Source organism: Orcinus orca, chromosome 20 (genome assembly GCF_937001465.1).
Source record: "Orcinus orca chromosome 20, mOrcOrc1.1, whole genome shotgun sequence".
Lineage (NCBI taxonomy): Eukaryota > Metazoa > Chordata > Mammalia > Artiodactyla > Delphinidae > Orcinus > Orcinus orca.
Window position 1 is genome coordinate 2,181,525 of NC_064578.1, and position 16,004 is coordinate 2,197,528.

At 47.3% G+C, this 16,004-nt stretch overlaps 1 protein-coding gene across 1 annotated transcript in view; it reads left to right on the forward strand.

The window, feature by feature from the left end:
- Positions 1-16,004, forward strand: part of C20H16orf95 (chromosome 20 C16orf95 homolog) — a 45,420-nt gene that overhangs the window by 319 nt on the left and 29,097 nt on the right. Inside the window, 6 exon segments of the mRNA XM_049704098.1 lie at positions 1,602-1,656; positions 2,410-2,550; positions 7,614-7,728; positions 7,731-7,759; positions 8,643-8,679; positions 11,469-11,679. Of these exon segments, the coding sequence (XP_049560055.1) occupies positions 2,410-2,550; positions 7,614-7,728; positions 7,731-7,759; positions 8,643-8,679; positions 11,469-11,679 (533 nt within the window). The 5' untranslated portion in view covers positions 1,602-1,656.

The window sequence follows — 16,004 nt, forward strand, 5'->3', positions numbered from 1 at the left end:
CACCTGAGGGAAGCCGGACCCCGAGTCACCTGAGGGAACCCGGCACCCGAGTCACCTGAGGGAAGCCGGACCCCGAGTCACCCGGGGAAGCCGGACCCCGAGTCACCCGGGGAACCCGGACCCCGAGTCACCTGAGGGAAGCCGGACCCCGAGTCACCCGGGGAACCCGGACCCCGAGTCACCTGAGGGAAACCGGACCCCGAGTCACCCGGGGAAGCCGGACCCCGAGTCACCTGAGGAAGCCTAACCCCGAGTCACCCGGGGAGCCCGGACCCCGAGTCACCTGGGGAAGCCGGACCCCGAGTCACCTGAGGGAAGCCGGACCCCGAGTCACCCGGGGAACCCGGCACCCGAGTCACCTGAGGGAAGCCGGACCCCGAGTCACCCGGGGAAGCCCCAGCACCCCGAAATCACCCTGTCCCATCGAAGCTTGTACCAGGTAGGCAGGACAGACGCCATACCTACATCATGTAAGCCCGGAAGGGCAATTCAGCGTTTCACCTGAGGTTGTCAGGAGTAAGTCGTCAGGAATGGATGTGTCCACATGCTCAGGGACGGTGGTCAAGCACTGTTTGTCTCCATCTTCGGCTTTGCTTTCTTCCCCTCCTGGAGGCAAAATGCCCACCAAGACGTCCGGAGGCTTACGGCCTCAACAGAAAAGGACATTCCCTTTCCCAGTAATTTTAACAAAGTCCCAGAATGGGTTTCATTGGGTTGACTTGGGTTATAATACAATTCTGAGGCAGCCTCTGAAACTAGCTGGCTTCACCTTCTTGGCTGGGGTTGCGGCCCGCCGCAAGGAAACAGCAGTGCTGTCATGAGCGTTTGGGGGCCTGGGTGCTGTGCAGGGCAGCGTCCCACATCCTGTGTTGTCAGGGATCAGCTGGGGCAGTTGAGCTCAGTGACCTGAAGCTATTGCTGTAGTGAGATAGCAATAATGGTGATTACGATGATGGTCTCACGTTTACCATTTCCATGTTACACATCGCTCTCAGGGAAGCTGGTCTTTGCTTTGTGTTGGCTTTATGCCCACTGGACACTCTCCATACAGTGGCCAACATTCTAGCAACTTGTTTTGGGGAGAATGGGAAGAGTAACAGAGTCTATGCAGCCCCAAATGCTTTGTCGTCCCAGAGACAAAGCACCCAGGTTTTTATACTGCAAGGAATTTCCTTAGATGTAGAGCTTTGACGATATTGTCCTTCAGTATTCCAAGTATGCTCAGGGTGTCTGTTAAAGCATCATATGTGTTGTGGTTGGCAGCTCCACGTCCTGGAAAATTCTCACCAGGTTGGAATGTTCCTGTCTTTCCCAAAGGGCCTAGCACGGGTTTAGCTCTAGTGTGCCTGGAGCACATAGGTTTGGGGATGTAGGATTCCACAATAGCTTGACATCTGGGAACCCCCAGACCTTAGCATGTGAGTGTGCACATACCTGCTTCTATTGTCACCCCCTGCACCCTCTTAGGCTCAGAATGATAACCCCTTCCACTCCTGGGGTTTAATGGTATGGGCCAAGCTGGCCCAGGCCCTCACCCTAGTACTCCTGCTCCCAATTTACACAAAGCTCAGAACTTTCTAAGCCTTCCTGTTCTTTTCTAGGGAAAGAAGCACATTTCAAACTTTTGGGGAAGAAGTGTGTTCCATAGATCATTCGGTAAGGAAAGCAAATCTCAACTACTTTGCCCCAACTCTGACACGCCCCTGTGGGGTGGGGAGAGCAGAGAATGTGGGTCCAGAAGCAGCATCTCACGAGAGGGTGTGTCAGGGGAGTCCGTGGTTTCAGGGACCATGCAAGCCCCCAAATCTCTATGTAGGGTCACCCACTGCCTCCCCCACCGCTCAATTCTTCATGACAGGGATTCAGGAGGCCTGGGAGAACCAATGTTGCCCCTTAAAGTATCTGCTCTGGGCATCAGCTCCATCTGCCCCTGGAGAGGATGACTTTTCCTCTGCTCCTGCCTGTGGGTGTGGTGGGGTCACATGGGATGGTTGTGGAAGCCTTTGCAAACATAAAGCACTGTGTGCAGATTGACACGGATTACCACAAAAAGAGCAATCATTCCCCCCCAACCCCGCTAGGGTTGGTTGTACTTCCCCATTTTTAGGGGGGAAATCCAAGACTTGCTCATGGTAATGTGGCTGTAAGTGGTTGCACATCCCAGCATACCTGGTCTGCAGGCTCTGGTGGTCCCCCTCTAAGTGACTTTGGAGGGCCTCAGGGCAGGCCGAGATAGCCTGCCTCTTTGTGAGCTTCGGGAGCTGAGGCTCCTGTCCCTGCGCCTGCCCCTGGATGCCCTGTCTTGACCTTGCTCCCTCTGAGCATGGATTTACTCTTTCAGAGAGTACCTTGGCTCACATCACTAACGCAGCATCACATTCAATTCTCTTTTTTCTGCCTCTTGTTCAGATGTGCCCTGTCCCCAGCTCTGTTCACCGAGAGCCCATCTGCTGTGAGTGTCAGGCCAAATTTGGGGGCCGCCTGCCGGTGCGCAGGGCTGAGGCAGTGCTGCCTTACTGGGTCCCTCTGTCCTTGAGACCCCGAAAGCAGGTAGGTGACTTGAATCAAGGGTTCAGATTTATGGAGATACAATTGGCATATGATAAATGGCACATACGTAAAATGTAGTGTTTGATAAATCGTGACATATGCACACATCTGTGAAACCACCTCTACAATTGTGACGATGTACAGTCATCTCTAGGCATTCAAAGGGGATTGGTTCCAGGACCCCTGTGGATATCAAAATCCAGGGTGCTCAAGTCCCTTGTATAAAATGGAGTAGTGAGGTACATGTGCACAACCCTAAAAGGTTTCCTTGTGCCCTTTTGAAATTCCACTCAACCCTCTCTTCCTCAGGCTACCGTGGGTCTGTTTCTGTCACTAGAGATTCATTTGCATTTCCTTGAATGTTATATAAATGGAAGGCAGCTATGCTCACCACTGTCCACCAACTCACACTATATAAATGGAATCATCTAGTATGTACTCTTTTTGTCTGGCTTCTTTTACTCAGCATAATTATTTTTCAGATTCATCCACGTGGTTGCGTGCATTGATAGTTCATTACTTTTTACTGCTGAGTAGTATCGTTATACGGATAGACCACAGTTTATCCATTCATCCAGTGAAGGGTGTGTGGATCATTTCCAGCTTTTTCTGTTTTGTCCAACAAATAAAACTGCTGTGAACATTTGTGTACAAGTCTTTGTGTGAACATGCCTTCATTTTTCTTGTACAAGTACCTAGTTTTTTCTTGGGCAAGTACCTAGGAAAGGCATTGCTGCATCATATGGTAGGTATCTGTTTAACTTTTTAAGAAACTGTCAACTGTATTCCAAAGTGGTTGTACCATTTCACAGTCTCTCCAACAATGTATAAAGTTCCGGTTCCTTCACATCTTCACTAACACTTGGTTTGGTCAGTCTTAAATTTTGGCCATCTTAATAGGTGTGTATCTCATTGTGTGTGTGTGTTTTTTTTTGGCCGCACAGCTTGCGGGGTCTCAGTTCCCCGATCAGGGATTGAACCCATACCCTTGGCAGTGAAAACGCGGAGTCCCCACCACTGGACCACCAGGGAATTCCCTCTCATTGAGGTTTTAACTTGTATTTCCACAGTGACTCATGATGTTGAGCATCTCGTCATATATTTTTGCCATCTGCATATCTTACTTGATATGTCTTTTTTGCCCCTTTAAAAAACTTGGGTTGCTTTTTTTAGATTAGTGAGTTTTGAGAGTTTTTTATATATCTGAATACAAGTTCTTTACCAGATATTTAATTTGCAAGTGTTTTTTTCCACTTCTTTGGCTTGTCTTTTAATCCTCTTATCACTATCTTTCAAAGGGCAGAAGTTTTAAATTTTGATGAAGTCCAATTTATCAATTTAATCTTTCCTGGATCTTGTTTAGGTGTGCCTGTCCCCAGCACAACAATGGATCATGCTTTCTATGCATTTCTAAGAAAGCTTTGCCAACCCAAGGTCAGAAAGGTTTCTTCTATGCCTTCTTCTCGAATTTTTATAGTTTACTGTTTATATTTAGGTCTGTGGTCCATTTTAAGTCAGTTTTTGTATATGGCATGAGGTATGGACTGAAGTTCATTTTTTGTACATGGATGTCCAGTTGTTCTAATACCACGTATCATAAAGCTCATCCTTTCTCCACTGACTTGCCTTTACACCTTTGTCAAAAACCAATTGTCCATATACACGTGGGTCTGTTTCTGTTGCGGTATTCTGTTCGCTGATCTGATTGTCTATCCTCATACCAGTACTACACTAACTTGATTACTGTGGCTTTATAATTATAAAAAGTCTGGAAATCAGGTAGTGTTAGCTCTCCAACATTGTTTTTCTTTTTCACAGTTGGTTATTGTAGGCTCTTGGCATTTCCACTTGAATTTTAGAATCAGTTTGTCAATTTTTTACAAAAATGTCCTACTGGGATTTTGATTGGGATTGTCTGTAGATCAGTTTGAAGAAATTGTCTTCTTAGCCATATTGAGTCTTCTGATCCATGAACATGGTAATTTCTATATTTATTTAGGTTTCTTTAATATTTCTCAGCAGTATTCTGCAGTTCTTAGTGTACAGGTCTTGCACATCTTTTGTCAGTTTTATTTATAAGTATTTCATATTTTTGATGACATTGTTCTTAAAAGTCAGTTTATGTTTGCCCATTGCTAATATTTAGAAATACCATTTATTTTTGTATTTTGATCTTGTATCCCACAATATTGTTAAACTCATTCTGGTAGCTGTTTTTGTAGATTCCATCAGAATTTCTGCATGGAAGATTATGTTATTTCCAGATTGAGATGGTTTTATTTCTTCCTTTCCAATCTGTATGCCTTTTATTTATTTTTCTTGTCTGATACACGATAGAACTTCTAGTAAACTATTGAAGTGGAGTGGGGAAGACAGACATCCTTTTTTTCCCCTGATCTTAGAGGATACGTTTGAGTTTTCACCATTAAGTATGATGTTAGCTGTGGGTTTGGATGCCCTTTATCAGGCTGAGGAAGGTCCCTTCTATTGCTAGTTTGCTGAGAGCTTTTACAGAAATGAGCGTTGGATTTTGCCTGTGTCTATTGAAGTCGTTTTATAGTTTTCCTTTAAGGGTTTGTTAATGTGATGAATTACATTGATTGGTTTTCAAAAGTTAAACCAACCTTTCAAACCCATTTAATTATGATGTATTAATCCTGGCATCGTAGAATCAGTTGGGAAGTATTCTTGCATTTTCAGGAAGACTTTGTGTAGGATTGGTATTATTTCTTCATTGTGTGTTTGGTAGAATTTGCTGGTGAAGCCACCTGGGCCTATAGCTTCCTTTGTGGGGAGGTTTTCAAGTACAAATGTAATTTCTGTCGTAGATACAGAGCTATTTAGTTTATCTATTTCTTCATGAGTGAGCTTTAGTAGTTTATACCTTTCAAGGACTTTGTCCATTATATCAGTGTTGTTGAATTTATTGGCATAATGTTGTTCATAATATTTCCTTATTGCCCTTTTAATATCAGTAGACTCTGTAGTGATTGTAGAATGTGGAATCTCTCGTTTCTTGTTTTTTAATAGACTCTCAAAGGGGTCAGTGTATCAAGATGACTAAGTCATATTGTTCTAGGCAGAGGTGATAGCCTCAGTCCCTCCTGTTGGTCATTGTATCATTTGAAAGTTGGGCAGAGTAAGTATTATCATCTCCCTTTAGCAGATGGGCAAACTGAGGTCCAGAGAGGGACGGGGGCTTGTCCAAGATCACCCACTCAGTCCATAGCAGATCAGGGATTAGAATCTAGGTCTCTGGCTCGGATTCCAGCACTCTCCCCACTGAGTTTTGTTGCTGGGTGTCAGGGGTAAGGGTGGAAGGAATATAGAAGTCAAGGTGCCCAGCACATCTCACCAGGGTGACTGCCCAGCCTCCCAGCTGGTCTCCTTGCCTACATCCTTTCTAACTCTGACTGTCCATTTTCTGATCTGTAGCTGGTGAGCTTTTAAAACCATATATCTGGTCCTGTCACTACCCCGTGGAGACCCATTTCCCTCAGAATATGGACCAAACTCCCTGACACAACTCTTGGGGTCCTTCTTGACCTTGCCCCTGCCTGGATATCCAGTCCCCTTTCCGCTTGCTCCTCAGGCTCCTGTTCCATCAGCAGGGAAGTATTAGGTGCAAGAAACAGAAAACTGACCCACAGTGGGTTCAACCAGGGTCTTTGGTAGAGAGAGGGTTCTTCTAGGATTGGTTTTTTGGCTTTATGATGTCTTCAGGGTCCCAGATTCTCTTCATCCTTCCACTCAGAGTGTTTGTGCTGTCATTTCTAGTGTTTTTAGATGGTGGCCACGGGTCTGTTTTACACTGTGTTACACATGGCAGAAAGTGAGTCTTTCGGAGTCTTCCAAAGGCTTACTCTCCCACTCTCTCTTTCTTCTCAGGTATAAAACATTCTCAGAAGCCCCGGTTGACTCTCCCCCCCAACCCCACAACCAAGACTCTTTGCTGGCAAAGTGGGACTGGCTGATCCCTGGGGCCTGGCCGCTTTGCCCCATGAGCAAAATTGGTTTCTTTTTAATTTATTTATATTTTATTCATTTATTTTTGACTGCATTGGGTCTTTGTTGCTGCACACGTGCTTTCTCTAGTTGCGGCGAGCAGGGGCTACCCTTTCTTGCGGTGCACGGGCTTCTCATTGCGGTGGCTTCTCTTGTTGCGGAGCACGGGCTCTAGGCGCGCCGGTTTCAGTAGTTGTGGCACGTGGGCTTCAGTAGTTGTGGCTCGTGGGCTCTAGAGCGCAGGCTCAGTAGTTGTAGTGCACGGGCTTAGTTGCTTTGCGGCACGTGGGATCTTCCCAGACCGGGGCTCAAACCCGTATCCCCTGCATTGGCAGGCAGATTCTCAACCACTGTGCCACCAGGGAAGCCCCCCCCCCCCGCCACCTTTTAAAAAAATGTAAATGGTAGCATACGGTGCTGCATTTCCCACTTAATATCGTGTCTCTATGCTCATTCTGTGTCAGGACAGACAGGTCTGCCTCATTCTTTCCAAAGGCCACCCATTCCCTCTGTTCCCACGTCCATTATTTATTGTCCCTTATTATAGGCATTCAGGCTATTTGGTCACTACAGCCAGTGCTGTACTGACTGTTCTTGAGCAAATGCTCATGTGTCCTCCTGGGATACAGTCCCAGGAGTGCAATTGCTGGACCAAAGACTATCCATTTTAGACTCTGACCAATGTTGTCAGGATTCTGGCAGAGCCCTCTCTCTAGCCGAGAATGCTGAGGCTCAGAGAGGCTAAACGTTGTGCCTAAGGGTTGTTCCTGGAGGCTGCCAGGCTCAGGACAGAGCCAGGCCTCCCAACTCCCACCCATGTGTCCCGCCACAGTACCACACAGATGCCCCACTGCAGAGATGCAGGTGGTGGCTCGTGAGGGTGCCAGCCACTCCTGGGAATATCATGGAATGGGGACCTGTTCCCTCAGCTGGGCTGTTGGGGTGTGCTGTGGGCGGGGCACAGGAGAGGTGCTCTCCAGGGCCCTGTCCCCGAGGCTGAGGTTGTCTGGGGCGTGGCTCTACCCCGCTTTGGACCTTCTCTTCCCTTCCTCTGTTAGATCCAAAAGATGGTCTGGTTTTACGTACCCCAAACCACCAAGGCATGCCCCTGCCCATGCCACCACTCTGGGGGCCGCCTCCCGCTGCCTAGGGATCAGGCTGTGATGCCCTACTGGGGCCCCAGGTCCTGAGGTCTCACAAGAAGGTAAGAGGGAGGCTCGCATGGCAGCGAGGCCTGAAAGTGAGAGGCGGGCTAAGGAGGGACCCAGAGATGAGGGAAAGGGTGCTGGGTTCTTTCCCCACAGTGGTCTCCATTGATGTCTGGGGGCCCTCTGGAAGCTGTGGCCTAGGGCAGCAGAGTGCAGGAGGCAAGTGGTACTCAGGGCAGGCCCAGGCCAGGTGTCCTGGTGGTGTTGGGAAGGGTGGGGTGCACTGCTTTCTGATGAGGGTGCCATCAGAAAGGTGACAAAGGTGACAGCAGTCACCTTTCCAGCCATGTCTTCTGTCCCCTTCTCCTCTCCTGCCTTCTCCTCCCTCTTCCCTCTTCTCCACCTCCCTCACCTCCCTCCCTCTTCCTTCCCACCCCTCCTCCCTCTCCTTGCCTCCTCTCCCCCTCGGCTCTCTCCGCCTGTCTGAGCATTCTGCACTTGTAGCCCCAGCCTGGCAGGCCTGGAGGGAGGGTGCTGGGGAAGGACCACTGCTCGAGTGTCTGTCCTTGCTCTTTGGCTCTGTCTGGTACCTCCACAGCTCTGGGTTCCAGGCCAGCAACTGTGGTGGGAGATGGTCAGCCAGGTCCAGCCCAACTCAGCTCCAGGGCCACTTCTCTCCCTTGCTTTCTGAGCAAGCTTTTCTGGAGTGAGAGGCTTCCTTCTGCCTTCACCCACATTCCAGCTGCTGGTTTTCTGTCATCAAGTAGCATACTGCCCCAGAATTAAGACCCAGAGGCTTTTTAAAAGGAGAACACAACTTGCATTCTGAGCTGGCCGTGGACCCCTTCCAGGGGGTTTCCAGGCCAAATCACTGGGACCCCTTCTTGGTGGATCACTGGGGCTGACAATGCTTGCCCACATCCTTATCTTTTATCTTAGGTGGTGAAAAGGCAGCAGAGTTTTAAAGGCATCCCAGGTAACTCATTGCTCACATGTCTCATCCCTTCCCTGTCCCCAAGGAAGGCGGGGGTCTCATGAACATCATGATGGGGTGGGGGAGACTTCTGTCATCCCCAGATGGGTGTAACACAAAGAAGACCACAGACTGGCGCACACACCACTTCTCCCACCCCTACCCTCACCAGGCATCACTGATCATCCCCCATGTTTTCCCAGTGAACCCAGAGAAGACTCAGACTCTACCAGTTATCAACATTGGCTCTCAGGAAGAAACCAATTTGCAACCTGGGGTTAGGTGGTATCTGAAGTGTTTTTTAAGCTCTACTCTTCTATAATTCATGATATGGTATGTGTATGTATGTGTTGTGTATAAATATGTATTTATGATATAGTATATATGTTTGTATGTTGATGTATTCCTACTTTCATATATTCATGACACGTTATATGTTCATGGCACCACATTTATGCATATATTCATCATACAGTATATTCATACGTTCATATGTTCATGACAGGCATAGCACATACTCGCATGTTCATATGTTCACAGTGCAGTGTAGTCATGAAAAGGTGTGTTCGCATATCCATATATCTGCGGCATGATGTATGCATGTACTCACATGCTCAGTCATGGTGCACCAGGAGGTGGTGTCTCCACCCGCACCTTTACTTTCTTTGTCTCTAAAATGAGCGGAGGTGCTCTCCCTTGCAGATAGCCGACACGTGTGCTTTCTCTGCATTGCATGTGAGCAAAGGAGTGGACGATTTGTTGGCTCAGATCACACCCTCCCCTTTTCGTGCTGGGGCCAGAGGGCATAGTGAGTCCCCTCGATGGACTCTGTGAAGGAGGGACTAGACGGGTACCGAGAGGTTGGATGTCTGACATGGGGTTCCTGTGATGTGCAGGTGATTTGAGAGGCCCGCCCAGGGGCACTCAGCTAAGGGGGAGAGTGCTTGGGAAACGAGCAGCCACTATCCCACACGCCTACCTCTTCATGCAGAAGATACCTAGTTTTTTCTTGATTATAAAAGTAGCACAGTTAGGAGGAGCACGAATTGTCACGGCCTTTGGCGGGAGGTTTGGAGGTATCGATCAAATTTTATAACGTGCACAATCTTTAATCCAACAAGCCCACATCTGGGTAATACGTGTAGACACTCCACGCATGTCTGTCTGCGGCAGTGATTTCCTTGGCAAAAAACTGGAAGCAACCTAAGTGTCTCTCAGTTGGAGGATGGACATGAATGGGGGTGCATTTGAAATGTGGCACCAGCTGCCTAGAGTTCGCAACTGTTAGGGATGATGAAATGGACTCCCACGCACATTGCAGTGTAGGAAAAGAAGTCATTGTAGCCCAGGCAATAGGACTCCATTAATGTCAGTTTTAAAAATGAAAGCTCTGATGGTGCTTAGGTGAAGGCTGTTATCATTTGTCTCAGCTGACAGTCACAGGTAACCCCTGTGGGTGGGGAAGGGGGCAGGTCAGGCCCAGCAAAGAGAGGCTCTTGGTGGGGTGCATGATGAGCAAAACAGGTAGCAATACGTTGCCTCAAGCTTCAGGTGGAAGAGCCAGAAATCACTTTATCAAAAACAAAAAACAAACAAAAACGAAAAAACAAAAAACAGGCAGGAGAACGAGAACCACCTGAGAAAGTACTCTTCTCACCCTATAATCACCGATTTATGGGCTTATTTTTATTGGTTGTTTTTGGCTTTGAACACTCTGCATCTTTAAGAAAGTCTAAAAGTTCAGTCAGTTTATTGTTGAATAATGCATCCACTGATACGTTGTTAAAAACTAGTATTAATTTTTACTCCAGCCATTGTTTTATAGTTCAGGTGATTTATGTTAATGTTTCAAGCCTCAAACCCATTCAAGCCAGAAGGTGTTCATAGGACAGGAGTGAGAGAGCGAGTCTCACTGCTGCCAGGAAGATAGGGATCCTTCTTTCCTTGAGCTGAGCTTTGTACAGAGTGATTAAAAATATGGGATGGTTCCCTTGGCCTCAAATCCAGCTGATTTCCATTTTAAAGAGAAAATCTGTGTTTCTGATCTTGTATTTTCCTTGTAAATAGAGGGCTCATGTGCTTTTCCTCTTTATGCTTTTGTGGTAGAATTTTTTATAAGGAAAATATACTTTATATTGAGCGCATTTTATATTAGTATAATTAGAGTGTACATTTTATAGTAGTAACATATTAATTGTGTAATAAAGTAAATAAGAGATATAACATCAAGAGGGTCACATGTGACAAAAGCAGGTCTTGAAAAAGCTAAAGAGCATCAAGGAGATGGAGATGTTTGAATTCAGTTTGTGGATGTGGTTGTTGTTAACTTCTTATTACGGGAAATTTCAAATACTCCACTAAAGCCCAAGTTCCCGTCTCTCTTCTATAGCCATGATCAGCTCCTGGTAGATGTGGTTTCATATGTGCTTCACCCACTCCATCCCCACCTCCAAAAAAAAAAAAAAAAATGAAAAAAATGAAAAAGAAAAAGATTAATGTGGAGCATATCCCAGCTAACTACCATATCATTTCATTCATAAATATTTCAGTAGGCAGCTCTAAAAGATAAAGACTCCGAAAACACAGCCACGAGGCCCCGCAATCACCCTAGAAACAAACAAACAGCAGTGCTCTCCTCATCTCAGTGGGCACACCCCTGGGCTGTGACCTGCCTTGTTGGGACACCTGGTTTCCTTGCCCTGGGTTCCAGAGGGCTCTCTCATGGGTGCAGACTTGAGAGCATCCTGTCCCCACACCCCGCTGAGGCCTGACTCTTTTTCTCTGCCTAGAAGTCCCCCTGGACGTGTGCTCTGGGTACAACCACTGGAGAATCTGTGATGGTGAAGGGCGCCGTCTCCTCAAGTGGCAGCAGCTCCAGGCCCTTCACCAGGCTGCGCCGCTGTCCCCAGGGCAGCCAGCAAGCCTCCCGGCCTCCCTCCTGCCCCTCAGCCTCAGCCTCCTGATCGTCCTCCAGGCCCTCCTGAGTGTCATCGTGGCCCTCCGGTGAGCAGGTGCGGGTGGGGCAGTGGTGGCCTTGGGCTCATCTCACTCCCAGGGTTTAGTTGAGTTGAGGATGTGGGAGAACTTGGTTGTTGCTCAGCAGAGGGTGAGAGATGAGCACGGCCGTGATTCCTGTTATGTTGTTACCATTGTCTGGACTCTTGCTCACACCTGACACAGGTATCTTCTTCCAGAAAATGCAAGGGAAGAGCAATCCAGATACGCCAGGGCCAGGGCTGATGGTGGGGAGGTGGGGTGTCTTGGGACCACCCACTTTTCTTTCCTCCCCTCTTCCCTGTTCCCAAGTTCCCAAATTCCCCTGCCCCCAAAAGACCATTGGTTCCAGTTTCTGCAGATTTCTGTTGTGTTGGGGTTGGAAGTGGATTTTAAGCCAGCTCGACTAGCCAGCCTTCTGAGGTCTGAGCACATCGCACCCTCGGGGGACCTGCTGCCTCTCCCCTCTCCCCCAGCCCAGCCCCAACCATCAAGGCTCCATATTGAAAAGCCCTTTCTCTGGCCTCGGACCCACTGTCCTTGCCCAGGCCTGTGTTTCTCACCTGGAACCCCACTCAGTCCCCCACCACCACCCAGGAAGCCTCCAGGGCGACTTCAGTTTCAAGACAGGGTGTCCCCTTACCTGGTTGTTTGCTTTAGTTTTCTTGGAAAAAGCTCTCCTCCTCCATCTCTAAACTCCGCTGCCCCAGTTTACCCATCTCCCCAACCATTACCCCCATCCACCCCCTTCTTTCTGTTTCTTTTATCACACGTGTATGTAAATACGTGCAAACACACACACACAGGTATGTAAATATGCAAATACATATCAACATGTAAATGTGCACAATTAGAATTTACATATATTGACTGGTTTGCTTTTTGTCTATCTCCTCCACACAGTTGTAAGGGGAATGTTCTAGAAAGTGTCCAGTATCTGAAAACAGTTTCAGATGTCTTCTGCCCAGTTTTCTAGTTGTTCAGACGGGAAGGTAGCCCTGTCTTTGTCCCACCATCTTGTCTGGAAGTGGAAGTTCCTCTCTCAGCATCCTGCTTGTCCACTCTCCTAGTATTGGGCACTCCCTGCGGTCACATACGATGTTGTGATGCACATCTGCGTACAAGTGCTTATATGGACCTGGGTTGCAACTTCTCTAGGGCGAGTGCCCCCAGGAAGGGGCCGGGCGGGGGTCCGTCAGCTTTGCGTGATCTGTGAACCTTAGTGGGGCAGCATTGTGAGATTTCCTTCTTTTTTTTTTTTTTTAAGTTTCATCTTTCTGTCTGTGTTTGCCATCTCAATGTCAAATTTAGTTGGACTCCCTGGTTCCCACTCTGGGAAGAGCAAAGAAAGAAACTTGTCTGTAGATGGTCTGTGTTAAGTAGTTGGTCCAGGTGGGCCAAAGGAAAATTGCTAATGCTTTGATAAGACGTGTTTGCTTCAGAGCCAGGATCTTAGGGCAGAGGTCAGGCACCAATCACCTGTTTAGGAGAAATATCTTACCTGCCTGAGGTGTATGTGGGGTGCCCTGTGAGATCCCCCAAAGCACACACCCAGCCTATCTCAGGAGAGGCTGCTGGCCCATCTGCTGGCCTGGCAGAGACTTGCTAGAACTTCAGAGACCTCAGGAGATCAGGTGAGCTCTGAACTGCCCGACAGGGAGCCCTGAAGAGTAGTGATGAGTCAAGCACTTGCCTTTGTGGCTGGACTTGCCGTAGCCTTCGTTTTATTTGATTCCTTCCACAGTTCTGCAAAGCTGGGATTCTCCTCGGAGTTCCAGAAGGGAGAGTGGGCTCTGGGGGTTGAGTGCGTCGCCTCAGGTCCCACAGCTGGAAAGTGAGCCAGCCAAGGCTGCACCCTGTTTTCTGCCTGGGCTCCTCAGGGACCAAGCGTACATCCCGCTCTGTGGTGGGGTTTCCTTCACCCTCCATCCCTCGGAGGTTCCCCAAACAGGCCCTGCAAGGGCAATGTGGTTTCAGTTTGGGGAGCAGTTCCTAGTAATTGCCTTTCTCTTTGCTTTCTAGCCAGTTGGTTTAGGTTTGAAGTTGGAATCAACAGCTACTGTCAAGAACATCAACACAAATGTTAGTCATACTTAAGGTCTTTAACAAAAGCCATCACATCAGGAAGAGTCTGTAATAGCCACCGTTTTCTCAGATCATATAATTCACATCCAAGAGTCAATCCAAATTATTTATCATCAGGTGATTCTTAGTTGTAGTGGAGTTGTGTGAATGCGGGTGGGATTCCATTATGAATACAGTCAATAAATGTTATTTGTGAAACTCTTAAAGTGGCTACTTTAAAAATGATAACCTGTGATTTTCCTTTGTGAAGGTGGGACTTGTTCTTCACCTTTGTGCCCCTGTGGAAGGGGGCCCATCACTGAGTCTCTCTTCCCTTTGCAAGGACAGCAGATCCTCTGGATGAGGATCCTGAAATGGTTTTAGCACCTGTTTCATGTGGGTCTCACTTTAAGTAACATAAAATTGCATGTAATTTGAATTTTTAAAAACTGAAATATCATTCACATACCATAAAATGCACCTTTTTACTGTGTATGATTTAGTGGGTTTTGCTGTATTTACAAGGTTGTGCAATCATCACTACTATCTAATTCCAGACCTTTTTTGCCCCCAAAAGAAACCCTATACCTATTAAGCACTCACTCCCCCTTCCCTTCTCTCCCCACCCCTGGAAACCAGTAACCTACTTTCTCACTTTTCCGACTCTGGACATTTCATATAAATGGAATCATATAATATGTGTCCTTTGTGTCTGGCTTTCTTTTGTTTGGCATAATGTTTTCAAGGCTCACCCACATTGTAGCATGTGTCAGTGCTTCATTATTCCTTTTTGTTTTTGGCTGCGTTGCGGCATGTGGGATCTTAGTTTCCCGACCAGGGATTGAACCAACGCCCCCTGCAGTGGAAGCGCAGAGTTTTAACCACTGGACCACCCAGGAAGTCTGCTTCATTCCTTTTTATGGCTGAATAATATTGTATTTTAGGGACATGCCACATCTTGTTTATCCATTCATCAGTTGGTGGACATTGTTTTGTTTCTACTTTTTTGGCTATTATGAATAATGCTGCTGTGAACATTTGTTTACAGATTTTTGTGTCAACATGTTTTCATTCCTCTCGGGTATGTACCTAGGAGTGTTGAGCCATAGGTAACTCTCTTTAATGTTTTGAAGAGCTGCCTCAATTTTCCATGGTGGAAAACTGTACACCATTTTGTATTTCATATTCCCACCAGCAAGGTATAAACTTTCTGGTTTCTCTGTGTCCTTGCCAACACTTGTTATTATACGTTGTTTTGATTTTAGCCATCCTTGTGGGTGTGAAATGGTATCTCATTGTGATTTTTTTTTTTTTTTTTTTTTTGCGGTACGTGGGCCTCTCACTGCCGTGACCTCTCCCGTTGCGGAGCACAGGCTCCGGACGCGCAGGCTCAGCAGCCATGGCTCACGGGCCCAGCTGCTCCGCGGCATGTGGAATCTTCCCAGACCGGGGCACGAACCCGCGTCCCCTGCATCGGCAGGCGGACTCCCAACCACTGCGCCACCAGGGAAGCCCTGATTTTTTTTTTTTTTTGCGGTACGCGGGCTTCTCACTGTTGTGGCCTCTCCCGTTGCGGAGCACAGGCTCCGGACGCGCAGGCTCAGCGGCCATGGCTCACGGGCCCAGCTGCTCCGCGGCAGGTGGGATCCTCCCGGACCGGGGCACAAACCCGCGTCCCCTGCATCGGCAGGTGGACTCTCAACCACTGAGCCACCAGGGAAGCCCTTTCATTGTGATTTTGATTTGCATTTCCCTAATGGCTAATGACACTGAACGTATTTTCATGTGCTTATTGGCCATTTGTATAGCTTCTTTGGAGAAATGTCTGTTCAAACCAATTGCGTATATTTTGATTGGTTATCTCTTTCTTTGTGTCACTGTTGAGTTTGTGTTCTGTATATATTCTAGATATTAGATCTTTATCAGATAGATCTTCTGCAAATATTTTCTCCTCTTCTGCTGGTTGCCTTTTCACTTGCTTGATGATATCCTTTGAAGTCCAAAAGGTTTTAATTTTGGTGAAATCCAATTTTCAATTATTTCTTAGGTTGCTTGTGCTTTAGGATATATGGTCATATCTAAGAAATCATTGCCTAATCCAAGGTCACAAAGATTTACTCATGTTTTCTCCCTAAAGATTTATAGTTTAGCTCTGACATTTAGGTCTTTGACGTATTTTGAGTTAATTTTTGTATATGGTGTGAAGGTAGGGGTCGGGGTTCATTCTTTTGCATGTGGATATCCAGTTGTCCCGTATAACATTCCTGAAG